We start from the raw sequence: 17,085 nt of genomic DNA, 5'->3' as shown, positions 1-17,085 counted from the left end.
CCCCGTTCGAACCTCTCCGAACCGTGCACCTTAAACAGCTCTTGCTGGCACTCGCCTCAGTCAAGAGAGTGGGCGACCTGCAGCGCTGTCATCAAGCGCTGCTTGCCTGGAATTTGGACCTAACGACTGCAGAGTTGTCCTTAGGCCAAAGCACGGGTATATTCCTAAAGTGCTCTCCACACCTTTCAGAGTACAGGTGATATCTCTGGCAGCCTATCGTCTCCAGCAGGCCAAGCGGCGCTAATTTACTCTGCCGGTCAGGGCGCTCAGAGTATACTTGGAGCGTTCTGCCACGTTCAGACAGGCGGAACAATTATTCGTATGCTTTGGCGGCCGCACTAAAGGTCTCGCAGTTTCAAAGCAAAGAATATCGGCTGGATAGTAGATGCTATAAGCTGGCTTATGAAGCCAAGGGCCTTCAATGCCCCTTAGGCATCAGAGCTCACTCTACGAGGAGCATGGCCTCCTCGTGGCCGTGGTCGAGTGGGATACCCATTGAGGATATTTGTGCGGCGGCAGGCTGGGCCTCGCCTCGACATTTATCAGGTTTTATAACCTACAGGTCCCCTCATTGCATTCCAACATTCTATCAGCCTGACTGTAGTATGGACTGGAGTACATATATGCTGAGCATTATCTCCTCCCTTATAAGGTCCGTCTCTGACTGACTTAGGGAGTTTTTATGCATATCAGTAAAAGATAAATCAGTACATAAGATATGTGCGTGTGTTTTTACAATGAGCTCCCACCATGGGCCACCTTGGGGCAAAGGCTCTGTATTATCCCATTATATAGCTTCGCCGTTGGCCGGCTCGTTGAATAATCACTTTGCTTTAAGGCTCAGGCATCTGCCTCTGGCTTTATAGAGCGAAGTCAGCACGCACGGCATTTTGCATGGTGTTCTAATAGCGTAAGCTACTTACGCCAATAGGAGAGACCTCTCGAGAGGAGCGACTCGGTTACTAACGTAACCTCGGTTCCCTGAGAGGAGGAGCGAGTATTGCGTAAGCTGCTGTGCTTGTGCTTGGTCAGTCGCTTCAGTTGATTGAACCTAAAGAACTCTCATGACGGGGCGCCTAATATATAGCCTTAGCCACACCAATCTTGGCGGGCTCTGAGCGCGCGGGCGTGAAGCGCGCTCATTGGTCGCGCGTTCAGAGTCGCCCCTTCATTGGTTCGAGCAAGTTGCCGCAGCACAGCCAATGACCGAACTGCCTCGCTCATTGCTGTCTGCTGTGCAGCTGCAATGCGTTTTACATAAAGACTTCAATATTTCTCGAGAAACGGAGTTTTCCCATAGCGTAAGCTACTTACGCAATACTCGTTCCCTCCTCTCAGGGAACCGAGGTTACGTTAGTAACCGAGTCGTTCTCACATGTGTCATAACCAGTTTTGAAGTTTGAACATGCGAAAGTGCTAATGAGATTCGTTGTCGCAACGTTCATTTATTGGCAAGTCCGGAAGTCTAATTCGCCATGGGTCCCTCGGAACGTGAATTTTGAAGCCGTATAGAATTGCATGCTTTTTTTTAAACGCACAGCGGCATCAAAATTCACATTTGAGGTATGAAATTGTGTAATTTATGTTATGTAATTTATACATTTATTATGTAATTTATACAAAACATCCACGTATCAAGTAATATTTCCCACAGACATTATTTTGCTCAGAAGTTCATAAAACCATTAAAAAACACCCATAGGAGAATCCAGAGGGAACCCATGGCGAATTCTCTTCGGGGTTTTTGGACTGCAAGCTGAACAGCTCTATATTTTCAGTGAATAACAGCTTAAATGGCATTTGATGGCTTCAGAAGTCCGAACATAGCTCAGAAGTCGTGTTGACTACTTTTATGGGGCTGTTTTGATTGACATCATCCATCCCCATTCCATTTCATTAAGTGGAACACAACAGCATCAAAATTCTGCTTTACTTCTGTTATTGTGTTCCATGGAAGAAAAAAGCAATGTGGTTTTGGAACAACATGAAGGTGAGCAAATTCTGGCAGAATTTTCATTTTTGGAGGGAAGGAACACTTTTACATCTGTTTATCTCCAGTGCTCATTTTGACTAGAAAATCCTCCTCTGCTTAGCACATAAACTTTCAAAGTGAATTTTGAGAGTTTACGTGCATTTCAAGCATTTCCATTCAGGTTTTCTTAAGTGCAAATTTAACATTTGCATAAAAATAGTAGACTTGGAACCACAGCGGGTGTTTTTTTTTTACCAGCAAGAGTGTGTGTGTCTTTGTGTGCACTTGAAGCCCAGGGAAGGTAACTGGCATATCACACAGAAAAAAAGTGTCAGACAAACACCCAAATATGTGCTTAAGAGTATTTCTGTAACTGCTGATCTCCTGGGATTTTCACACACAACAGTCTCTAGAATTTAGAGAGAATGGTGCCAAAAACAAAAAACATCCAGTGAGCGGCAGTTCTGTGGACAGAAACGCCTTGCTGATTCGAGAGGTCAACAGAGAATGGCCAGACTGGTTTGAGCTGACAGAAAGGCTACGGCAACTCAGATAACCGCTCTTTACAATTGAAGCAGAATAGCATCTCAGAATTCAGAATAGCATCTCAAAATTCACAATACTTTGAACCTTGAGGCTGATGGGCTACAACAGCATATCACCACATTGGGAACTTTATTAGGACCATTGCGTTCCCAATAAAGTGCTCAGTAAGAGTATAACTCGCAGTATGCAGTTAAGAATTACACCACCAGTATTCCATTCCGAACATAGCTTGTGTGTGTTTGTTTTTGTGTGTCAAGTGGGCTGGGTTCCCCGACTCAGTTCAAATCATCACACACTCTTGCTCTCTTGCACACAGAGCTGACTGAATATATTTGTGTTTTCACAGAACCTGCAATGGGCACGAGATGTGTTGCTAGGGAGCAGTGTCCCATGGCAACAGCTGAAGCACATGCCAGCACAAGGACTTTTCTGCGAGCAGAATAAGACCAATCTGTTCAATGTAAGTCACAAACACACAGGCAGCATTAAAGTTTTTTTGTAATAGCATATTTGTTTTTTTCCACGTCTACAGCCATGGCCAAAAGTATTGGCAGTGACATACATTTTGTGTTTCACAAATTTTCTGCTCCAGTTGTTGTGGTGTTGATTGTTTCTAGATTATTGTGCAGAGTGATCAGATGCATTTTAAGTAATAGCAAAAAGCTTTATTGGCCAAAAGAAAAACGTATCACAAAAACCCAAATTTCAGTTTTTTGGTCCTGGTACAAAATGACCAGCTAACATCATTTCACTAATCATATCAGAAACACCTTGGAAAGTGTGAACGAGTACTAGTCTGGTGAAATCACTCTATCATTCTGATTGGATTATACGATCCGACTGATTGCTTTAAAAGTAGGGAAGAAGTGCTTCCAATCATTGTGTTCTTGTTAGCAATGGTCACCTCTAAAGAAAGACGTGCAGCCATCATCGCTTGTCATCAAAATGGCCTCACATGCAAGGAAATTGCTGCAAAGAATATTGCACTTGAAATAACCATTTGCCAGAACATCAAGAACTTCAAGGAGAGAGGTTCAACTGCAGTGAAGAAGGCTTCAGGACATCCCAGAGTGTCCAGCATGCACCAGGACGTCTCCTCCTGAGGAGTCCGCTATGGAATCGTGTCACCACCAGTGCAAAGCTTGCTCAATATTGGCAGCAGGTTGGTGTGAGTGCATGTGCACGCACAGTGAGGCGAAGACTTTTGGACAATGGCCTGGTGTCAAGAAGGGCAGCAAAGAAGCCACTTCTCTCCATGAAAAACATCAAGGACAGACTGAAATTCTGCAGGAATTTTCTCTGATGAAGCCCCCTTCCGACTGTTTGGGACATCTGGAAAATCGATTGTCCGGAGAAGAAAAGGTGAACACTACCATGAGTCCTGTGTCGTGCCAACAGTGAAGCATCCTGAGACCATCCATGTGTGGGGTTGCTATTCATCCAAGGGGGCTCTCTCACAATTCTGCCCAAAAACACTGCCATGAATAAAGAATGGTATCAAAACATCCTTCAAGTGCAACTTCTTCCAACAATCCAGGAGAAATTTGGTTTTTTCCAGCATGATGGAGCACCATGTCACAAGGCAAGAGTGATAATGAAGTGGCTCAGAGATCATTACATTGAAATTTTGGATCTGTGGCCAGGCAACTCCCCAGATCTTAATCCCATAGAGAACCTGTGGTCAATCCTCAAAAGGTGAGTGGACAAGTAGAAGCCCACAAATTGTGATCAACTTCGAGCACTAATAAGGCAAAAATGGATCGCCATCAGTCAGTATTTGGCCCAGAAGCTGATATCCAGCATGCCAGAGCTAATTGCAGAGGTTATGAAGAACAAGGGTCACTGTAAATATTGACTCTTTGCATAAATTGAGTGTTTTTTGCCAATAAAAGCCTTTCAAATTTATGAAATGCTTATTGTTTTCCAGTATACCATAGAAACATGTGAAAAAAGAATCTACAGGAGTTATTAGTGCTGTTCAGTGTTTGTGTATGTGTAAATGGCAAAGAAAGTCTGCTGTTCTCACACATGCGTTGATGTATGCGATCATAACTTCCTCTTATTTAGCAGCGTAAAATCCCTCTACATTTACACATACATCTGTATAGATTACAGCCTCCTCATTGAAATGACCTAAACTGGCAGGATTTACTATTCTGATGGCACACCATGAGGTAGACCGATGGCATCACGATAGTGTGTGTGTCTGTGTTTAGCATTTGTTTGTGTATTGTTGCTGTTTTTTTTGCCCAATGGCCTTTTGGCACATTGGTACAGTACTTTCAAAGATAAGGCCACAACATTTGTGCATGTTTGTGTCTACCTTTGGGTTTCGGTGAAGTTGCATTGAGGAAGCAGCCTGTGGCATCATTAGTATTGGCACACACTGTCTCGTCATGTCTTGCTGGGCATCAGAGCTCTGCCCTCAAGGATGCACAAACGTTGATGGTTCAGAGCTCTTGGATGTGTTGTGAATGTAATTTTTAGGGTTGTATATGTTTTATAGGGTTCCTACCAGTGTTGTTATCATTAACTCATATGAAAACATTTTTGGTCATTAAAAAAAAAACTGGGGCTTGGGTAGCTTAACGAGTATTAACGCTGACTACCACCCCTGGAGTTGCGAGTTTGAATCCAGAGCGTGCTGTGTGACTCCAGCCAGGTCTCCTAAGCAACCAAATTGGCCCTGTTGCTAGGGAGGTTAGAGTCAAACGGGGTAACTTCCTTGTGGTCACCATTAGTTGTTCTTGCTCTCAATGTGGCACGTGGTAATTTGTGAGTGGATCGCGGAGAGTAGCATGAGCCTCCACATGCTGGGAGACTCCCGGTGTCAGGCACAACGAGCCATGTGATAAGATGCATGGATTTACTGTCTCAGAAGCGGAGGCAACTGAGACTTGTCCTCCGCCACCCGGATTGAGGTGAGTAACCGCACCATCACGAGGACCTACTAAGTAGTGGGAATTGGGCGTTCCAAATTGGGATAAAAAGGGGATAAATCAAATTATAATATTAAAAAGAAAAGACAATAGCAAATTCTCTAAACTGAAATGCATTTTCATGACACTAAAGCAAAATAAAATAATACAAATATCACAAATACATTTTACAGTAGTTTTAGTTGTTCATTCTGATTATATGATAAAACGTTTACCTACATGAAAGGGATTTTCATTAAAACTTGAAATGCCACTAGACAACACTAGATTGTCCTGAGAAATTCAACGTTAAACACATTTAAATTATATCAGTTAGAACATTTACTTTGATAGGTTTATACCTCTAAACCTAACCTAACCCTAAAACTAAAATTCTATACTGACAAACTAACATTAAACTGAAGTTAAAAATTGATAAAATACTGAAAAAGTAGAGTAGAAAAATAGCAAACTATTCAGTTTAAAAAAACCTTTTTTTTTTTTTAAATGAACAAGTCAGAACTATTGTAAGCCTGCTTCCCACGATTTTAGAAAACGTTGAAATATCAGTGGATTTTAAAAATGTGATTTTCCAGGTCTTGCAAATTGCATTTTCTGTAGTTTTGCTCTCCTCTAAAATATTGAATCGGTTAGATGTTGCTTCAAAACTTGCAGTTAGCTACAGTAATTACATAATTCTGTCTGTTGAGGGTATTATTGGAGATATTTGTGCACTAATAAGCATTACACCGTGTCCTAACTAGACGTGATGTGATGCCACCACATACAACAAAAGGTATCTTTTCCATGTTCCATCAGAGGGTTTGTCTGAACCTGCCACGACAGGGTATTCTATCGATCACTTGGATTCTAGTTATTTGGCGTCGTGCCGGTTAGCCCAGTCTGCAAATTAACTCTCATGGGGTCAGTCAGAGGTCTGTGTCACACACACACATTGATTCAGAATGAAGAAGAGGTGACTGAAGTTCTCCCCGATTCCCTGTCACATTGAGACCAGTGAAATAACAACAGGAGAACCACATGAACATAAACAATGGACTGAAACAAAAGACAGCATTACCTTGTGTTTGTATTATTATTATTGTATATTTATCCCCTCTGGGTTTGCCATAGAAAGCGTATGTCCATACACAGCTTCAGTGAGTAAATGATTTACATTCAATAACCAGACTAGAGGAACACCTAAAAGCACTACAAAAGCATTGTTATCGAAGTAGATAAAGCTTTGAACCTCTATTAAGTCCATTAAGTGCAAATTAAACAAAGCCATTGTACACTATTTCAGAGGATAAAAAGTGTAGAAAAAATCGCATTGAAATTGATAGGTCTAATTTTGCATGACACATAATACAGTATGTTATATTAGCCTTCTGTTACAAGTATAACTCTAATGGCAGTAGAAATATGATATGTTTGTATTAAACTGAATTCTTAACAAGCCATAAGAGTAGGCTTAGATGAACCTGCAGTTTAAAACTTAAATAATTAAAATATGTTAACAATGGAGATCAGTGTAAGAGTGTGCAATGGGCGACCCTCCACACTCTTGTTTGTTTATATAGCAGTCACAAATTTCATGATGCATAATGGCAGTAAGGCTACAAGTAAACAGTACCTAGAACTCTAACCAGATGATTAATATTTAGACAGGTTAATGAGTAGTTTAATACTGATGGCCTTAACTTTTAATCCTGTTCTGTGCGCATCTGTTCAGTTTCGACACAAAGAAACAAGACTTTAGGCTACGTGAGATCCCCTTATGATTGACATCGCAAACATTTAACTTGCATGCATTTCTTGTGTCATTTCCATACATTTCTAAGAAGTCGATGCATGTGAAGCCCTGTCTTGCCTAAATTAGATTCAGTAATAGTTAATAACTTTCAGCTCCTCGTCAATGTTACATACAATTTCAATTTATGCCAGTATTAATGCTGACCTCTTCGACATATTGACTAAAGTTTAACCACCTTTGGACCGGAGAGCTCTCATAACAAAGCACTTATGTTCTACTTTATAACATGCAATCTACTTTGTGACGTTAGTTAAGATGATCATATTCATTCTGTGTTTATTTTTTGGGTGTTTTTCCCAGTACTGTCTATTTTCTGCTGCAGTATAATTTCCTGAAAGTCTGTAGCACATTGTAAACATTTACAAATAAACCTATTATTATTAGTAGCTATTTAACTCTCATTAGGCCAACTGTTGCTGCACTTAAGCAAATAAATGCATGAACTAACATCATAACATTGCTTATAATCGCTTGAATCCGTTTGCTGTGTTTGTGAGTGTGACCGAAAGCACAAATATAACGTTAGCTTACCAAATGAGCCATTACAAGAAAATGTAAACTGTATTTTATTTGTTTTTTTTTGAAGGGGGTCTATAATTTTTTTTATCCTATATAGCGTATTTTGGCTTGCATTCATATCCGCAAATTCCGTGGGAAGATGCTTGTGGTTATGGTGCTTGAGGTTTGAGGTGTTTCCTGCCTGAGCCGACCCTTACAAACCTCACAAACTGGGTTACTGAGAAACCTTGACGGTGCCTTGTGGGACTTCGACATATCCAAAGTATTCCCACACCGCAGATATAACCGTTTATGTGGGGAAAATAAGAGGCGTAGGCTCCGACATAATGTTTTGCTCGCGACACCCATGTTTCGCCTCTAAAAATGGAGTGATGGTTATCTTTATTTCTCTTCGAATATCCCTTATATATTCTGCTGTTAGTATTTGACCAAATTTATTTCCTTTTTTGTTTTTGTATCAACAACTGACAGTAAAGAACATAAGGGGTTTTCAAAGAGACATGAAGCAAGATCAAGCATGAATAACATCAAAACCATTAAACATTTGAATGTCCTGTGGTCTGTATTAACTCATTCTCTTGAGCATATGAAGCAACAAATACATTTAGACCATCGGTTTTGTACAATATACAGCAATGGTAAGGATACCTTATCTCTGCGTTTGGAAGCGCGAGTAGAGAATGCTTGTTCACATAACACTGAAGTTTACCTGGATGTATAGGCTTATCAACAATTAACATCTGCATACCAACTCAATAAATGCCTTACTGTCAAATGATGAAATATTATTGGTAACTGCACCTTTTTTTTGTAATATAAAAACCCCCCACTGTTGCTACCACATGAGGTGCTGGTGCCACTAACAGTAGAACTTGGTCGCACCAGAGCCACCGCTCTCAAATTTTAGTCTAGAACCCTGGTTTTACAGAGAGAGAGATATGGGTCAGGCTGTTCTAGTTTGCCCTGTGCTCTGGCAGCATTCGCTGTCTCAAACTTAAACACATCACCCACAGTTTCTCTCCCACGTCCACACACACACACACAAAGGCATATGTGCTTAAATATGTAGCCGCCTGCTCTCTCTGGACCACTCGCACTCTCCACAGCCATTTGCGAAATGCTCAACTGCAAAGCTAACATGATAATTAATGTCGTTGCTGCCTGGATCACGTCTCCTGTCCAGTTATTTTGTGATCATTGATCATTGCCAGTCATTCTCTAACATTAAACGACATTCACAATGCATACGTTCGCTAGATTAGGCCTTTGAATTAGACGTGCTGCTTTTTTCCAAAACCCTCCCCTCCAATGACAAAAATGCACTCAGAGATGCTTGGAGATATCACTGTAATCAGAGATGGAGCAGGAGAGTATCTCAATGTCACATGTTAGATAAAGTAAACGTACAATTTGATGACTAGGGACAGGGTTTGAAAAGGGTTCCAGTTCTGATTTCTGATTCCCTGAACATTTCCGGATCCTTATTGGTACCATTAACAATTCTTTTAGTACTTTTTAGGAAGAAATGGTAAATGCAGTTAATATTGGATCTACTGCCATAGTCAGTCTGTTACAAAATGGTGACATAATTTTATATTTTAACTAGAGGCCGAGCGACAGTGGTGGAAAAGGCCGATAACTGGATTAATCATCCGATATTTTGTCTTTTAAATCTTAAAAATAAATAAAATCCCAGATACAGTTAATTGTTCAACCAAAATCCTTGTAATAACCAGAAGAAAAAAAAAGATTTGGTGCATAATGTGGGACCTTTAACTATAAACAATCCCAAAACACACAAAGGACTCTTATTTTGAAATGACGGAGAACACTATGAACTGAAAACTACACCAAGATTACAAATACGTTTTTAATTTCATGCAAGATCCATCATTATGTGCCTCATGCTATTACACTGTCTCTGAAGCATATTTTATTGGTGTATGTTGGTTTTAATTTCTTGAGAAAAACATAGCAAGTAATAGATAAATATACTGTATATCTTTGAAATAAATTGTATTTGTTGCTTGTAAGTTGTTTTCGCTTATAACTTCACAAAAATAAACAAAACATAAAATATCACATACCATTCCGTACAGGAGAGGATACCTGTTAAATGAGCCCACACACAATGTAATCATATGCATAGATGATTAGATAATCCTCACTAGGCACAATGTGCACACAGCACATAATGTGCTATCTGGCTAAAAACACGTTAGCTTACCTGGATCAGATGACTTCTTCTGAAATGATATAGTATGTTGTTTAGCATCATGGAACACTGAACTAATCGTATTAGGATTTGGATTGCTGCAACAAGAGGTGGAAGTCATTCAAATATGGGCAGAGAGGATCACATCACATTGTGCCATGAGTTCTACTGTCGATTTTTTACGATGTGACTTCAAGTGTTTTGGTGATCTCCGATCACAATCATTCAAGATTTTATTCACCACTATCCTTCCAGGTTTTAATAATGCGTTGAACAGTTCTTAACCCAATTCCAGTGATTTCAGCAATCTCCTGTTTTCTTTGCTTGATGCAGGCCAATAATTTGAAACACAGTAACATCTTTTCCATGACCATGGGATATGTCTTCCATCATGGTTATTTAATAAATGAGAAGCTACACACCGCAGTTAGGGTTAAAAGAATTGTTGCCAGCTGAAACATATTAATCACTGCAATAATGATCCAATCATAGGCTCATCTTTAAATTGACTTTGTCAGCCCTTTTAAAACTAAACTAAAAACTAAATATACTGAAAGAAAATAAAACAAATGAACTAGAACTAAACTGTAACTATTAGTCATTGTGAAAACTAAACTTATGGAACATATACTAAAATGAAAGAACAAATTGAAAAATAAAATAGAAAATAAAAAGTACATTTAAAAATAAACCAATATATATTATAACCCCGCACCCAAGAATTTGCAAAACAATGTGTTGTTAACCACTATGAACACCCTAGAAACATCATAGAAACATGCTAAAACCAAGCCATAATGCCTTAAAAACCACACTGCAACGCCCTGGGAACCACCCACAAGAACACGGCATAATGGCAGTGATGTTTGCACAGGCCAGCACAACTCTATTAGATATAAAAATCTATTAGTCAGTATTTTCCCCCCACTAAGGCCATTGTTATATGAAAGAAATATGGTGTAATGCAAGAGTATAATAGTAAAAGGCTCTTTTGACAATTACATTATTCCATGTATATCGATTTTCATAAAAAATAAAATAAAAAACATTTTGAAAGGCATATTAACTTCATACAAGCTGCCACACTTGATATCTGTCCATCCTTCCTAAACAGCACTAGGTTATCTGTCCGGTATACTGTCATTTACGGCCATACTGTTGACAAAGCTGTTTGCTCTTTAAGGTTTTGTCATTCTTCTTGCAGCTCAGTGGAAGGTAATGTTAGTTTAATTATGCTAGTACAAGCCTATGCTATATGGCAAGAAACCTTTAGTGATATGTCTCAGGAGGAGTCTTCTGAAGGAACGAAATGTCTGTGTCGCTTACAAGAATGTTAGACAACACACTAAATTACGTGTGAATGCTCTGCCTCTATGTTTCTATGTGAAGTGCTGTTTTGTGAAAGTTCAGCGTTAGCAGACATCTGTAGTTTACATGTAGAGATACGGTCAGCAAAATTTGCATCTTTACTTTCATGTTAACAGCAGGAGTTTGGTGCATTTGCCAGGTGTGTGTGTGCACGCTTGTGTGTGTGGTGTTATCTCAGTGGAAAACCACAAACATTAACAGAGGAGGAAGGGGAAATTAGTGCTGTTTGATGGAGGTACACCCTGGGTAACTGCACTCTGTGTTTGTGTATCACTGCCTGCAGAAAAAGGGTTTTCCCACAATAAGGCCCTCGTCTCATCTCTTCCCTTCCTCTCGTCTCGGTCACAGCTTATTTTGTTACTTGTATCATCTCGTCACTTATTCTCGTTCATGACTCATCTTTTATCTCTTGTCTCATATCATCTCGTCTTGTCTTCTCATCTCCGTTTCATCGTAACTTTTTTCCCTCATGTCCTCTCTTCTCATAACTTCTGTTTTTGTCTCCTCACATGTCGTCTTGTCTCATATTGAGTCTTGTTTTCTCATCTCGTCTTGTTTCATAACTTCTTGTCTCATATCGTCTCATCTTTTCTCATCTCTTTTCTCTTGTTTCATGTCATCTTGTCCTGTGTCTCCTCATTCACGTCTAGTCTCTTGTCATGATCTTTTCTCATCTTGTAACTTTGTCTTTGTCTTTTCTTGTCTCTTCCTGTTTTGTATCGTCTCGCTTACATCTCATCTCAGCCTTGTGTTGTGTCTTCTAATTCTCTCTTCTCGTAACATCTCTTGTCTCCTCATTTCTGGTCTCATATTGTCTTGCTTCGTGTCTTGTTCACATCTCAAATCTTCTCATCTCTTCTTGTCTCATGTTGTCTCGTCTCTTCTTGTATCATCTTGTTCACATCTCATCTTGTAACTCATCTTTTCTCTTGTTTTGTACTGTCTCGTCATTTTTTCTCGTTCACATCTCAGCCTTTAATGTCTCTTGTCTCAAAACTTCTCTTGTCTGAAATCGTCTCATCTTGTTCACTTCTCATCTTGTTACTTGTCTTCTCTCATCTATAACTGTCTTCTATCATCTCATCAGTTCTTGATCATGTCTCATCTCTTCTCGTTATCTTCTCACTCGCGACATTTCTTGTCATATATTGCCTTGTATCATCTTGTTCACATCTCGTCTCGTAACTTGTCTACCGGTAGTCTCTTCTTGTGTCATCTCGTCATTGCGTCATATTCACGTCTGCTTTTCTCATCTCTTGTCTCATAACTTCTCTTGTCTCAAATCATGTTCACATCTCATCTTGTAATCTTCTCCATCACTTCTTGTCTTATATTGTCTCAGCGTTTCTTCTCATTTATGTCTCATCTCTACTTGTCCTTTGTTTTGTCTCATAGTCTTTGTCTCCTCATTCGTGTCTCCTTTTATCGTAACTTCTCTTCTTTTCTCATTTCTTCTGGTCTCATATTGACTTGTCTTGTGTCTTGTTCACATCTCATATCTTCTCATCTCTTGTCTCATGTCGTCTCATCTCTTCTCTTCTTGTGTTATCTTGTATCATCTTTTTCATACCTCATTTTGTAACTTGTCTCTTCTTATCGTCTCGTCATTTCTTTTCATTCATGTCTGCTTTTCTCATCTTTTGTCTCATAACAGCTTGTCTTGTTTTCTCGTCCGTGTCTCTTCTCATTTCATAACTTGTCATCTCGTCTCTTGTCTTTTCTAGTCTCTTCTTGTCTCATAGTTATGTGTCATGTCTTCTCTGATCTCATAACTTCTTGCCTCTTCTAATTATCATCTTGTTCATATGTCATATCTTCTCGCTTAGGTCTTCTCATTCATTTCTCTTTTCTTCCTCTCTTCTCATCTCTACTTTTGTCTCCTCTTCTACTCTTCTCATATATCTCTGTTTGTCTTCATACACTCCTCTTCCCTCTGACCCACACCAACATCCTGTTACAGGTTCTCTCTCTCTCTCTCTCTCTCTCCCCCCTCTCTCTCTCTGTTTGTATGTATGTTTTGTGTGGGTGTGCACTGCTTGGCTGAGAAACAGAGCTGATCTCTGATAGGCTGACTGCATTCTAAAGAGGCTGTCTCTCCGCCTGTGTATAGAGATGGTGCGAATGCACAGGGGAGGAGGGAGAGAGAGCTGGGGTCAGAGCAGAGAAATAGAAGCGTGGGCGTTTTGATTTGCAATGGCAGGTCTGGAAAGAGAGGAGTGGGAGCGCACGACTGTTTGAGGCACACTTGTTCAGCTATTTCTCTCCTCCCTCTGCACGCGTGCAGCCCACTCCTTGAGCCTGGACTATAGCTTGCCTTCTCTGACCGTAACATTTAAAAAAAAAAAATCAAAACAACCCACATACTCCTTTCATACAGGCAGAGCGTGGAGTAGCTCTCCTCGGTGATGGTGAGTTCCTTCCTTTTTTGTTTTTCCTCTTTGGTTTCCTTTTCCTGCTCCTTTCCCTAGTTGAGAAGTAAAATAACGGAGGAAAAGTCTCTTTTTATATCCTAGAGACTCTTTGGTTCATTTAAAAGCAGGAAGGTTTTTTAAAGGTGGGAGAAAGGAGTGCTTCGGAGTTAAAGGAGTAGAGAGCGTAGTGACTGAAAGTGAGTGCGAGCATTGAATCGTGACGCAGGTAATAGTTAGCTAGTGCTCTCGTTGGTGCCCTGCGTTTCGTCAACACGAGCAGCAGTAATGACCAGAAATGGAGTGATGAAGTGCGCCGTGTGAGTCAGAAAACTGGGAACCTCCTTCGTCCTTGTACCTGCTTTCCTTTCTGCTGTTCTGCTCTTTGACATGCCATTCTGCTACGATGAGCAGTACAAATGCTGCCTTAGATGATTGTATGGAATTTTGAATTCTTGCTTGACACTTTTAGCAGTAGGTGAGGCTGGGGTTATGAGTGGGGAATCCCTTGAAGTTGCAATTCACTCAATGTTCAGTCTTAATGTGCAGTTCTACAATTACACAGAAATTTGATCTGTTCAAGAACGTTTCGCCCATTTTGTCAAATGTGAAATGTGTAAAATCTGAACTGTGACACATCTGCTATCAGGAACTAGTCTTCTTGTGTTGCTGAATTCTTCCCACTTGAAATACTCTTTGTATTGAAGACAACTGTATTTTGGTCTTCAGATTTATTTGCCTGCCTAGTGAAAGAAATTTCCACCTTCTTAATAAAAACAGACTTTCTTTGGCACACATGCTCAAAGGACTGAGCTCGCTTGGTGAGGGAAGTCCCATGTCTGCTGTGCTCGCTATAATTCAATGATTTTGATGTCAAATTGTATCGATCGCATTAGGAGCAGCTGTAGGCCAGGAGCTGACATGACATTTCTTGCACTGAATATTTGTATTAAGTCTTTTAAAGGCTGATTGAATTTAATTTGTATGGTTTTAAAGATTGTTTTCTTCTCATGTTTTATTATTTTTTTGTGTGTGTTATCATGCCTGATGTTACAGCACCAATAAAAAGCACATAGATCCTAACCCCTCATAAATTACAGTTATGAAGTGAACTATTATATCTCCTTTTTTATGAATAGCTGGTTTTCATTAACGCATGAAAGCCACTTCGACAGCAAACTCTTGTATAGTCACCATGTCGGCAAAGCCAAAGTACAAAAGATGTTTACACCAAAATAATTGCTTGTTTTTGTGTGTTTTGTTTTTGTACATTGTGAAAGCCCAAATTATAACGGCAACAGTGTTTCGCAGTCAAGCAAAAACTCATTTAAACTTCAAACTTCAGTATGAGTTATGATTAGAGCTGCCAATGATAACATTTAAAGCAATGGTCAAGCCAAAAACAAAATTTTTGAAGAATGGGGATTGTCAAGTTTTGTTTTTTTTCCTGAGGAACAGACCGAAATTTAACTTGTTTTTCTCCGTTGAGGCTCTCAAATCTTATACATGCTTATGCGCCTTCAAATATGGTCAACATCATTCAAGATCATTGTTTTTGTTGTGTCTTGTCCTATCAAATGTCACTTTGAAATGTTTTGAACTGTTATATAATTTACATTATGTAAAACAAGCATTATTTATCAACAGTATTAAAATAAGCCTTATTTGTAATGTATGTAATAGCATTAATAAAAATAATCTACATTAATAGTAAAATGCAAACCCATTTTTCTCTTACCGAAACATACTGTTCACAGCAACAGTTGCTGCAGTGGTGCACTGCAGTAATGACCAATTATTCAAGGCCTAATTTGACACATTTGTGAGAGGAAATGCTGATGAACAGTCTATAAAATGAAATATTCCACCCCTGTACAGTAGTTGGCACTGTTCTACAAACCTTTATTCTGGTGCATAGATTCAGCTTCAGGTGTCAAGGCAGTTATTTACCTAATTTGCCATAAATGTATCACTTTGTTCTTATCTTGTTTTTTATGCATTTAGAGGAATATAGAATCTGTGTGGTTTGTGCGAATGAGATTAGGAAAAAGCGCTGTTGCAGAAGTCCCATGTCTTTATATTTATGCATGTAATTTGCTACGAGTATATTCCAAACAAACTCTCGAGCCCAGTTTTTTTTTTTTTTTCTTTTGGCCTGGATAATAGAACACAAGGTCCATTTATATGAATACATGTGGAATAATGTGGATTAATTAAAACTGGTATGATGCATAACGTAAAAAATAATAATATAAAAAGACACTTTTCTTTATTAAATTATTGCATTTTTATTTTGTATTTTGGAAGTCTGGGTTTTTGTGCATGCTAAGTAAAAGAGCATTGTTACTGGAATACTTTGTTTATTTTTTTATCCTTGCAATTAAAATAGCTGTGAGGGTTCGGCAGTTTGTTTGTCTACTCTCGTAGATGAGTATTGCATGTAAAGAGTTTTTTAATGCGATACGTTACTACGAGCATAATCCAAATTAATTGCCAAACCTTGCTGCTATTTTTCATGAGTGGATGGTATAACACACACAGTAACATATATATTAAATAATTGACATTAAGACAAAACACCAGATATATTATATAATATGAGGTTGCATTACATAAATATTAAAAAAAACGTATATAATTTATTTACTGCATATTTGCATTGAAGTTAGTGTTTTTGTGTGTGAGATGAGTAAAAGAGCACAGCGCAGCACAGCCTGTTTGTCAGTTGATTAGCACCACCAACGCGCTGAATTTTGCAGCAGCAGCGACTTTGAAGAAATGACAAAAAGCTCTGGTCTCATTAGTCAATCAGTTTTCATTGCCTCTCTCCTGTAGCTGTCCATCAGGACACACCCCCTCCTGCTACTCCCATATTGCTCTGTCAGGACACGCCGCCTCACGACTCTCTCCTGTATTTGTCCGTCAGGACACGCAACCTCCAGCCATCCTCCCGAATCCATCCATCAAGACACGTCCCCGTCCTGCCTTCCTCTCATATCAATTCATCAGCACAAGCCGCCTCTTAAGTCTCATCCATATCTACCCATCTTCTGTGCCCTGCTGGAAGGGCTTTGGGTAATCCCTGCAGTAAAAGGGCAAAATCCTTTCAGACACACACACATAAACACACCACATTCTTGGCAAGCATGTCTTTCGGACTGCATTTCACATCCAAAACTATGGACCCATTTACAGTTAGCATTAACATGCATTTCATGTCTGGATAGTATCTGGATATTACACCTCGCAGTCAAATGGAACTCCACTTTAATCGGATAGAGATCCGAGCATAGTTACCTGCACAAAAGGGTAAATGTGTACCA

General features: G+C 39.5%; 1 protein-coding gene across 1 annotated transcript in view; it reads left to right on the top strand.

The window, feature by feature from the left end:
• cabin1 (calcineurin binding protein 1) overlaps positions 1-17,085 on the top strand; it is a 116,009-nt gene that overhangs the window by 58,240 nt on the left and 40,684 nt on the right. Inside the window, exon 31 of the mRNA XM_052094312.1 lies at positions 2,865-2,978. Coding sequence (XP_051950272.1) covers positions 2,865-2,978 — 114 coding nt within the window. The remainder of the gene's footprint in view (positions 1-2,864; positions 2,979-17,085) is intronic.

Source organism: Xyrauchen texanus, chromosome 27 (genome assembly GCF_025860055.1).
Source record: "Xyrauchen texanus isolate HMW12.3.18 chromosome 27, RBS_HiC_50CHRs, whole genome shotgun sequence".
NCBI lineage: Eukaryota > Metazoa > Chordata > Actinopteri > Cypriniformes > Catostomidae > Xyrauchen > Xyrauchen texanus.
The sequence above is the reverse complement of the archived record's forward strand: the minus strand, read 5'-3'. Positions and strand labels throughout refer to the sequence as shown.